This window comes from Homalodisca vitripennis, chromosome 5 (assembly GCF_021130785.1).
Source record: "Homalodisca vitripennis isolate AUS2020 chromosome 5, UT_GWSS_2.1, whole genome shotgun sequence".
Classification (NCBI taxonomy): Eukaryota; Metazoa; Arthropoda; class Insecta; order Hemiptera; family Cicadellidae; genus Homalodisca; species Homalodisca vitripennis.
In genome coordinates this window covers 55,239,685-55,254,521 of record NC_060211.1, presented here as the reverse complement: position 1 = coordinate 55,254,521, position 14,837 = coordinate 55,239,685, and the positions used below count along the sequence as shown (strand labels likewise).

General features: G+C 30.3%; 1 protein-coding gene across 2 annotated transcripts in view; it reads left to right on the top strand.

Moving 5' to 3' along the window:
- The window catches only part of LOC124362230 (centrosomal protein of 152 kDa-like), a 38,115-nt gene that overhangs the window by 5,123 nt on the left and 18,155 nt on the right, over positions 1 to 14,837 (top strand). The window contains exons 6-13 of one of the 2 annotated variants that reach the window (XM_046816558.1): positions 406 to 494; positions 4,513 to 4,713; positions 5,145 to 5,384; positions 7,439 to 7,655; positions 8,640 to 8,761; positions 13,322 to 13,638; positions 14,149 to 14,396; positions 14,632 to 14,726. In XM_046816558.1, the coding sequence (XP_046672514.1) occupies positions 406 to 494; positions 4,513 to 4,713; positions 5,145 to 5,384; positions 7,439 to 7,655; positions 8,640 to 8,761; positions 13,322 to 13,638; positions 14,149 to 14,396; positions 14,632 to 14,726 (1,529 nt within the window). The remainder of the gene's footprint in view (positions 1 to 405; positions 495 to 4,512; positions 4,714 to 5,144; positions 5,385 to 7,438; positions 7,656 to 8,639; positions 8,762 to 13,321; positions 13,639 to 14,148; positions 14,397 to 14,631; positions 14,727 to 14,837) is intronic. The other variant, XM_046816559.1, reaches the window with a different exon arrangement.

The window sequence follows — 14,837 nt, the reverse complement described above, 5'->3', positions numbered from 1 at the left end:
TGTGTAAAAAGTGATATTTTTGTCAATTGCTTTCATAAAATAAAAGATTATTATAAATCAAACTGTATAGAAACACAAAAGTTACATTCTGAAAATATATAATTATGTTGAAAACGTTACTTATATTGAATAAAAATTGTACGTCACTGTGTAATCTTTTCTTAAAATAATTATAAAAAGCAAGGACTACTTACCTAAGAGGACATTGGTGGTAGATACAGTTGTAACAAAAATTAATGATATTTTATTGTTGTTTTTAGTAATTTTTTTATTACGACTATATTAGCACTTAAACCTGTAGGTATTATTTATTTCCTTTTAATTTGTTCTTTTCCTATAAGCCTTCTTCTACTCTTTTACTTACAGAATTAAAAAAATGTAGTATGATCGTAATTTTTTTTGTAGTTTCGAGCAAAGAACAAATAAATATGCTTCAAACAGAAGTGCAGTCTCTGAAAGAGATTATAGCAGCAATGGAGAAGAATAAAAAAAAGGTTTGTATAAATATTATAAATTAAGCAAAAGATAAATTAAAAAAAGTGCTCTTGCGTTTTAACATTGCGACATTCAATGAATTGTGTTAGAACTTTTGTTAATCTATCTATCCAAGTTAACAATGTACTTATTTAAATTCTATTTCAATAGTATGTTTAAATTTTTAGTATTTGTCCCTGCATTAAACGATTTTACACAATCATTATGTTACGATTTCTCACAAAATACCTAACCAATAATGTTGATGACATGCATATTCCTAAATTAAAAGCGGTGAAATAATAATCATTACATAAATTCCCTTTACAATTATTCAAAATTTGAAATATGTAAAATTTAAACATTTTCTCTTCCTACTTCAACATTTTTAACGTGAGAGTTTACCAAAGATCAGTGGGATATGGTATAGACAGTATGAACACATCTGAAGATATGTATTAATACTCTTCTTCATTGTTTATAGATATTATTATTATAGGTGAACCGCTAATAAAGAAACCTGCGCAGAAGCAAATATTTGAGCAGCACAGCGCAGGAGGGGTCCCCCTCCGGCGGGGGGGGAGTGGCGAGTGGGCGGAGCATCTTCTTGTCAGCTGTTTAAATCTTGTCTTGCTCGCGCCATATTGTTTATACTGCAGTTACTTACTTGGACCGTTCAATTCGAACGAGTCAATCAGGTGAACGAGTGATCCGGATCGGAGTGTTTCAAAAGACCCGTTCACTTTGAAAGTTTTGTTCAATTTGGCCTGGCAACTGAATAAATTTGATACTTTTTTCCAAACCAGGTGAAATGAAAAATGAAATGAAAATGGTTTATTTTCTTAAAAATAGTACAATAAAACACATATACACGTCTTACAACAACAAACGAAAGCAAATATATAGCCTACAATGTCTGAAATCATGTCTCAGAGTGTAACAATACGGTACTTATACGTAGTTAATTATTCCTTATTATAATAAACATTGCATTAATTCTATTTAATTCAATTAAAATTTGAAATAAGAAGAGTAGTATAACCGGGATGAGTCTACATGGGCCTAGGACCTGTGCTCTGGTCGTGAATATTGGAACTCAAAACTAATAATAAAACAAATGATTTTATAAGTAAAAATAGTAGTTTAGTAATTTTTTTATATTATTAATGGTTTTAGAATTTATTTTTAATCCGGCTGGATGCCAATGAGAACAGTGACCACGCAGGCAATTGATGAGTCACATTGATAATGATACATAACCGATTCGAGTATAAATCTAGTTTTGCTGCACTGTCGTATGAAGTATTAGTTATGGTAATTATAGTGAAGGACAGACCGAATAACAATAATAGCGAGGAAGGGTTAGAAGTTCAGCGATAACAAGGGACAATAAGTCTATATACTTCTTCGCCATCTAACGATAATAACCCATTGTTCACGCGTTTTTTAAACCAGTTAAGATTAGGTAATTGCAACACAGAAGCAAAGTTGTAACTCAAACACACGTTACGCTACAAAACTTGTGAAATATAATACAAATTTGACGACTTGTTGCGAGTATCGTGTGTTATGAGTATAAGTTGTCAACGCTAAAAGAGTATGAAAATTAATGTTTAAGTAAATGAGAATGGTTTTGATTAACAAACGTCTTATAGTCATTAGTTCTTCCTCGAAGAAAATTAATTCTGAAGAATATGTTGTACTCTTAAAGAACATTATTTTTAGTATTGTTTTTTGTTAAAAAATTATTGGCTCAATAGTTTTGAAAGCAGCACCATGGACTATAATACCAAATGAAATTTGGGATTGAACGAAAGCAAAATAGACCACTTTAATTTCCTTATCTGTGAGTACTTCTCGTAATTGTCTGAAGGCAAAAATGTACTTGTGGATTTTATTTGTCAAAAAATGAATGTGTTTTGATACATTCACATTATGATGTGATTTTTTAAAAATATACTTGCATATATTGAATCGTGCCCAAGAGCGAAAGTTCCTCTCAAACTGGATACGTAACATATAACCTCTTGTAACAGTGCGTAAGTTAAAGGTCGAATGAAGCCTATAAGATCTGTCTTCGAAAAAGATTGTTATATTTGAGCCATTAGAGTTCGCCAAGTTCTGACCCACATTAGTAAAGAATTTATTAAATTCGTTAGCTACTTCAAGCTAATTTTGTCATTGAATAATTTGGTATTTGGCAAATATTTATTTAAGGAAGAAACTTTGTTAACCCCTCTATCACTCAATTTAATTAAAACCCCCAAAACATATTTAAATCCTCATTAGCTTGGTCGAATTTATCACAAAAATAATATTTTTTAATCGCTTTAAATTTCTGTTTACAATGTTCCTGCAATTGACATAGCGGGTTTTAAGCTCCACATTAAATGGTTGCTTTTTCACTAATTTACGTAATTTATCTCTTTGTCTTATAGCATGAACTAAATCTGAAGTAATCCATGGTTTTAGCGCTTATTGACCTCGTTTTAAATTTATTCGATTGTCTATTGAAATTGTAATAATATTCTGTAGTTGTAATGTAAAACATTAACATTAGTGCTGTTAAAAATTGATTGCCTATTAGCATTTAAAAAGTTATCATGTGGTCGATATAGGTGCGATGTTCAGGGTCGATCTGAGAAGAGGCGTTCTGTGTAAAAGTGTGCGTAATATTATTTTAATGACTCGGCCTGGGTATTATGAAAAATGGTGGTAACTTAATCGATTAAATGGTTAAAATGTGTTGTTATTTATAAAAATAAATTATTTTCAAACATTGCAATGTGTCTGTTTGATGTTTAGTAATTTATCGAAACATTTGTAGTGAAATAATCTTATGATAAATCAAAGGCATATGAATCAACCAAGTCCATTGTTCTTAAGTATTAACGTTTAAAATATTTAGTAATGCATATAGTAACATACAGTTAATTTTTGTTAATCAGTTCTAATAATAATATATATTTACATTTACTAGATTCCTGAAACAATATATTTATTGTTATATATATATCCATTCACTGTAAAATATGTTGTTTCTTCCTCTATCCGAACACATTTTTGCAAGCAGATCCTTTCGTTCACTTGGTCATTACATCCAGTCGTTCATTTTGTTCAATCAACACGATGATCGGTAAAACACTCTCTAGCGGGAAGGCTTAGTAACTCTGTACTGACCGGTTCAACTGAACGGGTCGCAGCAGTGAACGATACCGACTGAGCCGGATTAGTCAGCTGATTTTATTAGATTGAAACAGAGTGAGCGCGAGCAGTGGTGGGGATGCTTGGAGGGGCGGCGGAGGGATATTTACCCCACCCTGCGTGAACTCAAATCAACCAAGGTTTTTTTTGTTAGCGGTTTACCTATAAGACATTGATTAGTAAGACAAATCAGCTTTGGACTATAATCAGAAATGTTTTCATCCCATAATGGATTTATAAAACTAAATATGAAAAATTCTTCTGGATTTTCTAATTGTGCATAAATGAGAGCATAAAAATGTCAACTTTTCATATCATAAACTTTTAATAAAAATTATTCTTGAGATTTTGAATATTTTTCTCTGCTTGTGAAATTGAACTTCTTACATCCCAATAATTATAGTCAATTCACTTTTAAATTCATAATTGATTTATATTGACAATTTTTAAATTCATAATACACTCCCTTTACCTTGAGTTTGTTTTCTACTATAGAATTACTGTCAACCCTTGATTACAACTGCCTGTTTTGTAAAATAATTCTTGATCATTTAAAAATGGCAAATGTTGCTCTATTACCAAAATACAACATCTCTTACTTGTAAAATCTTTCAAATAGTTTAGTTAGATTATAATAAAAATAACATGCAATAAGAACAATACACTTTTGAGAGATGTAATGGAATAAATAAGATACAAAATTTAGAAAGCATATTTATTGATTCAATATCACAGAAAGTTTAATTTGTAAGCTATCAATGACAACTGATTAAAGAATCTATTTTCAAAAAAGCAAGTAAATTTGGTGTTTAATTAAGCAACTTGTGTTTCTAGAGTGATGAGATGGAGGAGCTTGGGAGGATACAGATACAGGAGTTGGAGGAGAGGATAGCCATGATGGAACGGTGTGATCCCAGTAAAAACCTGGCAAAGCAGCAGGACATGATGGTGAAAGAATTGAAGAACAAGCACCAACAGGATGTTGTCATGTTGCAGAAGCAGATTGAAAATCTCAACAAAAAACTGCTTCAAAAGGTAAACTCTACTATCATCAGGATAAATGGTTCTAATGGTTTTTTTAAAAATTAATCATTAAATCTTTTTGCCAACTTATGATTTAATTAACAGTTTCCAAAAGTCTAATCTTAATAAAATTTGTTTTCCATTTGCCTTTCCATTGCCTTTTGCTCCTCCATTTGCATACAATACTGCAATGTAGTCGATTGTGCTGAGGTTTTGTTTAAGTACTACTATGTTTGCTATATTTAAAAAATTAAATCATAACTTACATTGTTGTGAAGTGGAGAATTTTCGGTGGTAAGTCATCTAAAAATCACACATTGAAGAACTCATTCATTAAAATAGTAAAACTTGGATATATATTGTTATACACGTAACTATTGTTACATTTTTCAAATAGTCTGTGGATTTATATAATAAGAAAAATATAAAAAAAATGTTTGTAGGTGGAAGACTGCAGTGGGCTGGAAAAGAGGATGGCCGAGTTGCAGAGGGAACATGAGATGCTGCTGGTTGATAAGGGAAACACTATCAACCAACTGTCTCGGCAACTGGACGAAAGCCAGGCCCAGTGTCGCCAACTGATGGCTGCCAATGTTAGTGTAGAAAATGTTCGGCTGCAGAACCAGCTGGACGAGGTTGCACGGGAAAAAGATCGACTCAATGAGACTGTAAGGACTCTACAGGTGTGTTGAATTATCGGTAAACGTTAGTTACAACCTGCACAATCAGACTGAATCTGATAAGCAGCCTTACTTTAGTGAAGGTAATCCAACAAAATAATAGAATGTACAATATTTTTTGGATTCTTGTGCTCACTGACCACTTACTCTCATCTTGAATACATTAAAGTTTTCCTACGAATACAAAACCAAAATAATATGTTATACTTATATATAATATAGCATGTTGTTTGCATAATTTATATTATTTATGTATTTTTATTTTATTTATTTATTTATATATTGTTATGAGGCAAGTGTTACCATTCCATAAGTTGGTTCAAATGCTTCATTATTTGGAATTAAATGCAATTATTTATTAAATACTGGGTTTTCAAATTTGTATTTCCGGTTTTCTTAACTGGTAATTGATTATTTATAAAAAAGGATAACAGTACCATGTTTAGTAAAGTGGATGTTTCAATGGTACATAAAAATAAGTGAATAAATGGTGAATAAATAATGGATTGGGAAATATATTGTATTATAATTATATAGAATAAAAATTCATGTAAACACCAGATTCGACTGCTAAAAGTAGATTAACAGTACCTTGTCCTTATGAATCCAAAAGTATTCAATAAATTTAGAATTTAAAGCCAGCTGGAATGAAAGAAAATTTAGCTATTCGATCGATGATCAACTTCAAACACTTTTATTTATTTTTTAGTTTTTCTTGTAAAGTTCGTGCTTTTTAAAAAGTAATGCATTCAAACGATGAAGTATAAAAAAGTTTGAGATTTGGGGTGTGTATTAATCTTATGTTTGAAATGAGACACCTCCCATAGTTCTGCAACTAAAGGGTATGTTCATAAAAATGTTTGAGATCTGGGGTGTGTATTAATCTTATGTTTGAAATGAGACACCTCCCATAGTTCTGCAACTAAAGGATGTGTTCATAAAAATGTTTGAGGTCTGGGGTGTGTATTAATTTTATGTTTGAAATGAGACACCTCCCATAGTTCTGCAACTAAAGGGTATGTTCATAAAAATGTTTGAGATCTGGGGTGTGTATTAATCTTATGTTTGAAATGAGACACCTCCCATAGTTCTGCAACTAAAGGGTGTGTTCATAAAAATGTTTGAGATCTGGGGTGTGTATTAATTTTATGTTTGAAATGAGACACCTCCCATAGTTCTGCAACTAAAGGGTATGTTCATAAAAATGTTTGAGATCTGGGGTGTGTATTAATCTTATGTTTGAAATGAGACACCTCCCATAGTTCTGCAACTAAAGGGTATGTTCATAAAATTGTTTGAGATCTGGGGTGTGTATTAATCTTATGTTTGAAATGAGACACCTCCCATAGTTCTGCAACTAAAGGGTATGTTCATAAAAATGTTTAAGGTTCACATTGTTCTTACAGGGCTAAAATAAAGATGACTGCCAGTAGTACAGTTAGTTCTTAAGGGAAATTATAATACAATTATCTACATTTTATAATTTTTGTCTGAAATTACTATGTTTTCATAACAATGGTATATGAAACAAATATATTTAAATAATTTGTTCATGTTTATGTTGAAATTCAAATTTTTAAACATCATTCTTTAAAATATCCACCATTTTGTATTATATGATATAGAAAATTTGGTATGTGTTATAAAATTTTAATAAATACATTTTAAATGTTTAAAGACTATTTTCTTTCTTTTCTATTTTCTTTAAACTACCATTCTAATGTTTAAACAATGATAGTTTCAAGAAAAAAATGTTGTTTACTTAATATTGAACCATGCATTAGTATAACAGGGAATAAAAGAACAATATTTTAGTTTTTTGCTATTTTCTGTTGTTTTATTACACGATAGAACCTGTAGTTTGTTTTATTTATTTAAAACTTTGTACATTCTGGTAAGCAAATTTAAACTGTTTTATATAGCTGATATCAAACCGTACTTCTGTGTGTATATATACATATATATTTTTTTGTAATTTAATTGTAATGTAAATAGTCTTCTCTCAACTAGCACTTAATTTGCTGTGGCACTCGTAAAATAGCTGAAATGTTGGACAGATTGAGTGCAACATGATGCGTTCAGAACTTGCCCAGTACGAGACCGTGTCGAGACTGAACCTGCCTCAGAGCAACAGTTCCAGTGAGGAGTCAGACTCTATTGTGCAACTGGGCATGAGCACCCGCACGTCGCAGTCGCAGCAGCTCGGCCGCACCAACCTCAACCAGACTGACACTATCTGCAAGCTGAAGGCTGAACTCAATAGATCATTTCTTAGTGAGTATATTTAACTATCAGTTTCTTAATGAACTGTTTAAAAAATGGATATCTATTTATCTCTCTCTTCTTTTTAAGTGTTTGGGACAGAAAGAATACATAAAGATTTTCTGAATTTTTTGAAATCCATGGTGGAAAACATGGATAAAAACAGTTTTATTACATTTTTTTTTCTTTAACTTTAATTTTTAAATTTTCATTTGTAATTTTAATAATTTTAGTATGAAACTATTGTATTATATAATGAATTGTGACCTGTTACTATTGTTAACAATGATGTTAATGTTAATAATGTTATTATTATAGTATTATATTGGATTGACACCATTCTTATGTACACCATGTGTATTAATATGAATAAAGATGTTTCTGATTCTGATTCTGATTCTAAAGTCACAGAGTTTGTTTATCTATCACCTATGTCATTTTCTTTTTCAAGCCGAGGAAGGCCTAAGAATCAGATCAACCACTTCAATATTTTGTTTGGTTTAAAACATTTTTTTGTAAAATAATTTTAGTGATTATGATCAGCTAGTCTGATCAGTTTTTCATCGCACATTGTATGTGCAGTTTTTTTACATTGTAATGATCAAAATATATGAAATCATTAACCATTATTGGTTCCATTTAAAGATGGTGGCAACCATAATAAAGTCATTCTTTTATTATATTACCACAATATTTCATTTAGCCCAAAAAGTTGTAAAATTTGTTGTAAGTTCTCGAAAATTAAGTAAGAAATTGAAAATAATTGTAATTTGGATTTATTGTTCTTAGTTAATTGGGAGTTAGGGGAATCTGGATTCTATGTAAATCACTATTATAGCTATCGTTTGGTCATATGAGAAATATTCGTTTGTTTCCTTTCATGCAGAATATCACTGAATCATTGTTAAAGGGTTTAAATAAAATTGGAAGAAAATTTTTTGCCTTTTTGAATCTTCCTTAGATTAGTTTGTATCATAAGATGGCGTGTTTGTGCAGACCAGAAAGCGAAACGAGCAGAAATTCAGAGGTTAACCCAGATTGTCAATGAAAAGGAAGACCAAGTACAGGAGTTGGTCAAACGGGAACGTGTCTACGTAGCTCAATTTGAGACACTTAATGTGAGTAAAAAAGTTTAAAATGATTTTGTATTAAAATAGAAAACTTTTAATTAGGAAACTAGTAACCCCGTTGCACTGTGTAAGTTTGATGTAATTATCAAGTCTAAGATTCTTGTTTGATACTTTTATGTTTTGGCACTGAAGCTATACAAAGTATGCCACCACAGTTTGATTAGGATCATACAGATGCAGTGAATAGTGTTGGAATCTGTGCAAATAACATTTATTGCAAGGATAATCTGTATGTTTCTAGAGCTTTGATGGAACATCAGGAACGTCATCTATCTATAACATTCAAACTGCATTTCATTTTGTTTTGTTACTGACAGCACTGAATTGACTACTTGTTTGTGGGAATGTTTTGTCATTGTTTTTATTTGTCAGCTGCTAAATGCAAGGTTAGGTGTTTGTTTTTGTTCAGTTGTGAAATTATTCACAATGAGTGTAAAAAACTGTGGGATTCTGTTGTTGCTTTGTTATTAGACAGTGATTATAAGTGCAATTCTAATATCAGTGATAGTGATGGAACTGAGGAAGACATAATTATTTCCCATGCTCAAAAACCATTTGCCAATTCAGGGTTTGTGCGAGGACGAAGAACTGGAATGTCAAAATATGGATTTTTTCCAATTGTACAGTATGTTTGATTAATTGTAAAGTAATTTTGTGTGCAGTGAATAAAAAATATGAATTTCTTGGAAGCAAGAAGTTAAAGTAAATATCCAGGAAAACCATAAAATACATTATTTATGTGTTCTTCATTTTATTCTTGAGCTTATTTTGATTTATGTAATAACCGTAGTAATATTCTAGGAAAAAGTAGAGTCAAAAATCAAAAAAATAAATAAAAAATAACAAAAATGTTTGTTTTAAAAAAATATGTAAAAATATTAACAAAATTAATAAAATTAATTAATACAAATTTCGTATTTAGTATATTGGATGAAGATTTTATTTTAAAGACAGTGATAAAAAATAAATGCTTGTTTTTTTAAGGGTTAAAAAATTAATGCTTGTTTTTTTAAGGGTTTTTGCTTTAGAAAGCTTTTACCAGTCTTGCATTTTTGCCAATTTAATTGCAGCTACCGGTAGAGAACGGGTCTCAATAAATACTTCTTCATTAGACTAGTAATTACCAAGATGCAATTTTATTCAGTCTGGTTTAAGAATTCATTTTCTTCAAGAGTTGAATGGGTAATTATAATCTAACAGTGTGTTGCCCCTTAAATAGATGTTATGTGATAGGGACCTCTGGTTTATTTGGACCCTTTTTATTCCATGATAGGTGGGTGACAAAGAAATAATTAAAGCAGCTGTTACCACATTGGTGATGCAGAAAAAAACATTTGACCCTGTTAGTTAGATCACTAATCAATAAACAGTTGTTTGTAGTTGTTTGCCATGGTAACCCATGACACAGCTAGGTAGGTAACGTTGATTGTTTACATTTTAGTTTTAACATTCTTTCAAACTATAGAGAATAAAATTTTGGTATGAATACTTCAAATACTTTCGCTTTTACTTGAAACTATTGTATTCCATTATAAGCAATATTTAGGGTACATTATACAAACTTAACACAGTTACATAATGTTAACCAGTATATTCAAAATTTGTCTTATTATGTAAAATACAGTCCAATTAACCCTTTTAGTGCCAAAGTCTGACTATAATGACTACAATGATATGTGGAAGAAGAGCTATCATCCAACTATAAGGATGTGTAAAAAATTCTTAAAATTACTAGATGTGGTTGAATGGGTGTCATTTATATATAATTTCAATAAACATTGAATCACAAAAAGTACTTGCTCCGCCAATATATTACATATATATATATATATAAAAATGACCAATCCTTAAAAAATTGCCAAAAGTATTTTTATCGTATTAGTGTTATGGTTTTCCAAAAACTTGATGTACGCTATAATAGACCTGTGTCTTTTATTGTGTATTTTTCAATTTAAGACAGTTAATACAGTTTTATTTACACTCTATGTCTGTTACACTTCTTTTATTCTTTTACACTTCTTCTTACTTACTTTCTTTTTCTTTTACACTTCTTTTAAGTGCAACAAAGTTTTCAGTGAAATATGCAAAACATCAAAATTTGTAATATTTTAAAAACCGACCGTAAAAACTTTTTTGAAGATAAAGGATTAATTTTTGGGATGTATTTTTAAAACTATTTTGAAGTTAAAAAAATAACTCTACTTACAACATGAGTAATTTTTCACTTATTGTGTTTTTACACTAAGCTGAAAAATCCATCATAAAATACTATGTAAGTAATTTTTCTTGTTTTATTTTTTAGTTATGCATATTTGGCAAAATTATTTTAGGCGTTTATATTTACAGCAATTATTGATAAACAAAACAAAAAAGTAATCATTTTCATTAATAAATCATTAATCTAGATGATTATTTTTGTGAACAGCTAAATTATTGCTTGGCACTTCTTTCTTCTACACATGGAGCTATACCTGGCATTTCATGCACTTACTCTAAGGATAATGTCTGGCACTGAAAGGGTTAAACTAAATTATACATTTCATAAGTTTTATTGTAAAAGATACTTAGATTTTAAATTAACTTAAACATTCTTATGCGAGACATAACTTGGTTATTTTCTTATAAAATTCATTAACCCTTTGAGTGCCACAGCGTCGCTAATTTTGACGGTACGAAAAGTGCATAAAGTGCCAGTGTCGCCAATTTTGACGTTTCGTATTTCGATAATATTTTATATAGTACAAGATTATTTTGGCCAAATAATCAGACGGCTGTATTCAATAGGATCCAAACTATCAATAAATACGAGTTTTATGTTGTTTCTCTACTATTTTATCTGTGAAACGTATGTTGTTTGGGTACTTATCAAGAAGCCAAACAACACTTGGGTACTTTTTGGACGAGTTTTCCTTATCGGGGACAAAATAAATTACAGTATTAAAAACAAGTGACTTTATTTAACCTATTTTGGAATTTACAAGTTATTACGACAATCAATTAAATAAAAAACTATAAGAACAACGTTTCATTATTCGAAAATGTCAGGTCATTCCTGTGTCTATTTGGAGCCGATTGGAGATAGGAAGTATGACTCATCGAGTATTTTCAGATTCATTATGGAAGAAGGAACATATAAGAAAGTTTATTTTGATCTCTGATAAGGAAAACTCGTCCAAAAATAGTGGGCTGTGATAAGTACCTGTACGATGATTCTGTCTTCTAGTCACGCGACGTAGCGGACGAGTACCGTGTTGCGTAACGGCATTTCTTGTTGTTTATGCGTCGATAACCAAGCATTTGAGTAAATACAAAATAAAATATTAACTTATACAGTATTTTACTGTATATCTTTACAAAAGTAATGTATGATTTGAGTTGTGTTCAAGCGAAAAACGTGAATTTTCAGTGTAAATATTATTAGGATTATTGTTTAGTAAATGTAAAGTTTTATGTAAATATGTTAGCAAGTATTTGTTTCTAAATTTACTAATCATATTTATTTGTGTTATATTAATGTTTTATTAGATTTATTGGGAAAACTACATCATTACTAAGTAATTTCTAAACTCTGACAAATGAAGTACAGTTTATAAAATGTTGGTACCGGGCAGCATTTTGTTAATACATATAATGCCATGTTTTTAAAATTCTAGAATAAGATATTACACATGGATTTTATTTAGAATCATATGGCCTTTATCATGGTATAATGAAAAAAAATCTTAAAAATACCGTATACACACAAATTAGGTCGAAACTTAACTTTCTATACAAAAGTAAAAAACTTTTTTTATAAATACCGAAATTTTTATATTTTTATAAATCAAATTTTATTTGTAACGATATGTATCACATTCTGCATTTAATAAGAAAAAAAACAACAACAAAATGATAGAAATCTGTTTGGTAGTTATTTTACAACAGCTTTTTTCCCAAAAGCTTACAAATATGCGAAAAACAGCGTGGCACTTTATGCATATGCCTTCGGAAAATACCCGTGGCACTCAAAGGGTTAAACATTGTATTTATAAATATTTGTTTGTCCTAATTAGTTTAGTAAAAAATCAGCAGCTTGTTCTTCTAATTCAGCTGGTTTAATGAAATTAAAAAGTGATCAGCACCTGACAGATTGTGTGTGTAGTCATTGTTGGTTTCATAGTAGACATTAACAAGAGACGGGCAACCATCTGGCCTCATATATATGTGAATGTCACCACAAGCTTGAGCTCTTGTCACCCATTTATTGTCTTCTAATTTGTGGTTAAGTAAACATTAATGAGATGTGTGTCAAAGAGAAAATAAATAATATTTTATAATTTTGCCTAACTATGTACGTTCTTGGATTTTGGTGCTATTTTATGCATGTCATTTATTTCCCTCCTTTTTAGCGAAGTGTTGAAAACACTCAAGAACGAAATAAGATTTGAAGACGTAGCATAAACTAAAAAACATTTAAAGCAAGTTCAAACAGTGTTGACAACATTTTTGGAACCGGAAAATGATAGTAGCGGTAACAGTTAACATTGATATCTAATTTTACTTTTCCAGGACCAACTCAATAAGATGAAGGCTGAGTTTAAATGCCTCAAGAGTGAACAGCAAAAGGTAGACTCTTGTGACAGATCAGAAGAAATTTCCAACTTGAACACTGTCATAGCTGAACTTCGCAAGGAGAAAGTGGTTATGGAGAGAGAGAAACTTGCAGTGCAGCAGGAGTTAGAAGACTTGAAAAAAGATTTTGAGGCAGACAGGAAGAGAGAAATTTCTGACTGCAACAAAGAGTATTTGAAGTTTCATGATCAGACAGTGGCTACAGTCAAGAAGGAAATTGAAGAAAAAGCTGACTTACAGGTCAAGGAATACAGGTGGGAAAACATTTTCGTTATTTAAGTGTGTTTTTTCTTTTGCATATTTAAACAAATCACTAACTCAATTCAAGATCATAAAACTTGACTTTGATGTTGTTTAGCTCGGAGTTTTTACAATTGTTATAAGTATTTCTAGTAAAAAGGTGTCATATAGTAATTCAGCAAGTACCATTTCAGAGAAAATACAATTCCCATTCATATTCTTATTGTTGATTTTAAGTTTAACCACAAAATATTATTATTGTGAATCCTTATTTTGGAATCACAAAAATAAAACTCAGGAAATAAAAACACTCATATTTATTCAAGGAAACTTTTGAAACTGTAGAGACACACAAAAATGAAAAAATATAATAATTATTTTTATTATTACTACATTTACTATTTAAATCATTATTTTTATGAGAGAAAATGTTAAAGAGGTTATCAATAAAAAAATTGTCTATATGAGTTTTATTATTTTACCAATTCTTTATTGGTTAAAAAAATTAAGAAAGAATTTTTCAGTATTCGGCTGGAACAGAGCCTGAAAGAATTGAGTGAGGTGAAGGAGATGTACTTGAGTGTATGCACAGCCAAGGAGCAGCTCGCTCTTTCCCTGCAGGAAAGAACTGCGGAGCTCGGACAAGTGACTGAGAAAAAGGAACAGCTGACTAGAGAGTTACAGGAGTTAACTGTGATGCGGGACCAATTAGCTCGCAGACTCAACGAGAGGGAGACTTCCAAGATCAGGAACCAGACTGGGAACAAGAATGGTAGGTTCTCAATTTAGTTCTAATTTATGCTTAATTGATTTTAAAGAGGACATCCTGTTTTACAACTTAAATGTTCAATAGAATTCTTTTTCAGAATTTTATATTAAATTAGTGGGTTTAATTAATTACAAAATTTTAGCATTAAAATAATATAGAATTTAAATCTATTTTCCATAAAGCATTAAAAACCCAAGAATTTAAAGTTATTGAAATATTTACTGATAAATGCTTTCAGAAAATGAAGAACAGATTGCAGAAATCCTCCAACTTAAAACAGAACTGCACAAAGCTGAGCTGCAGATAAATTCATCAAGAAGGAATGAAAACCAAGTGAGTGTGTTTAAATATTCCTAAGTAAGGACTGATATTAATTAAAAATGTCTTATCTTGTGTTTAATAACATATCACTTTTTACATAGATTGATTACAATATGGTATAAA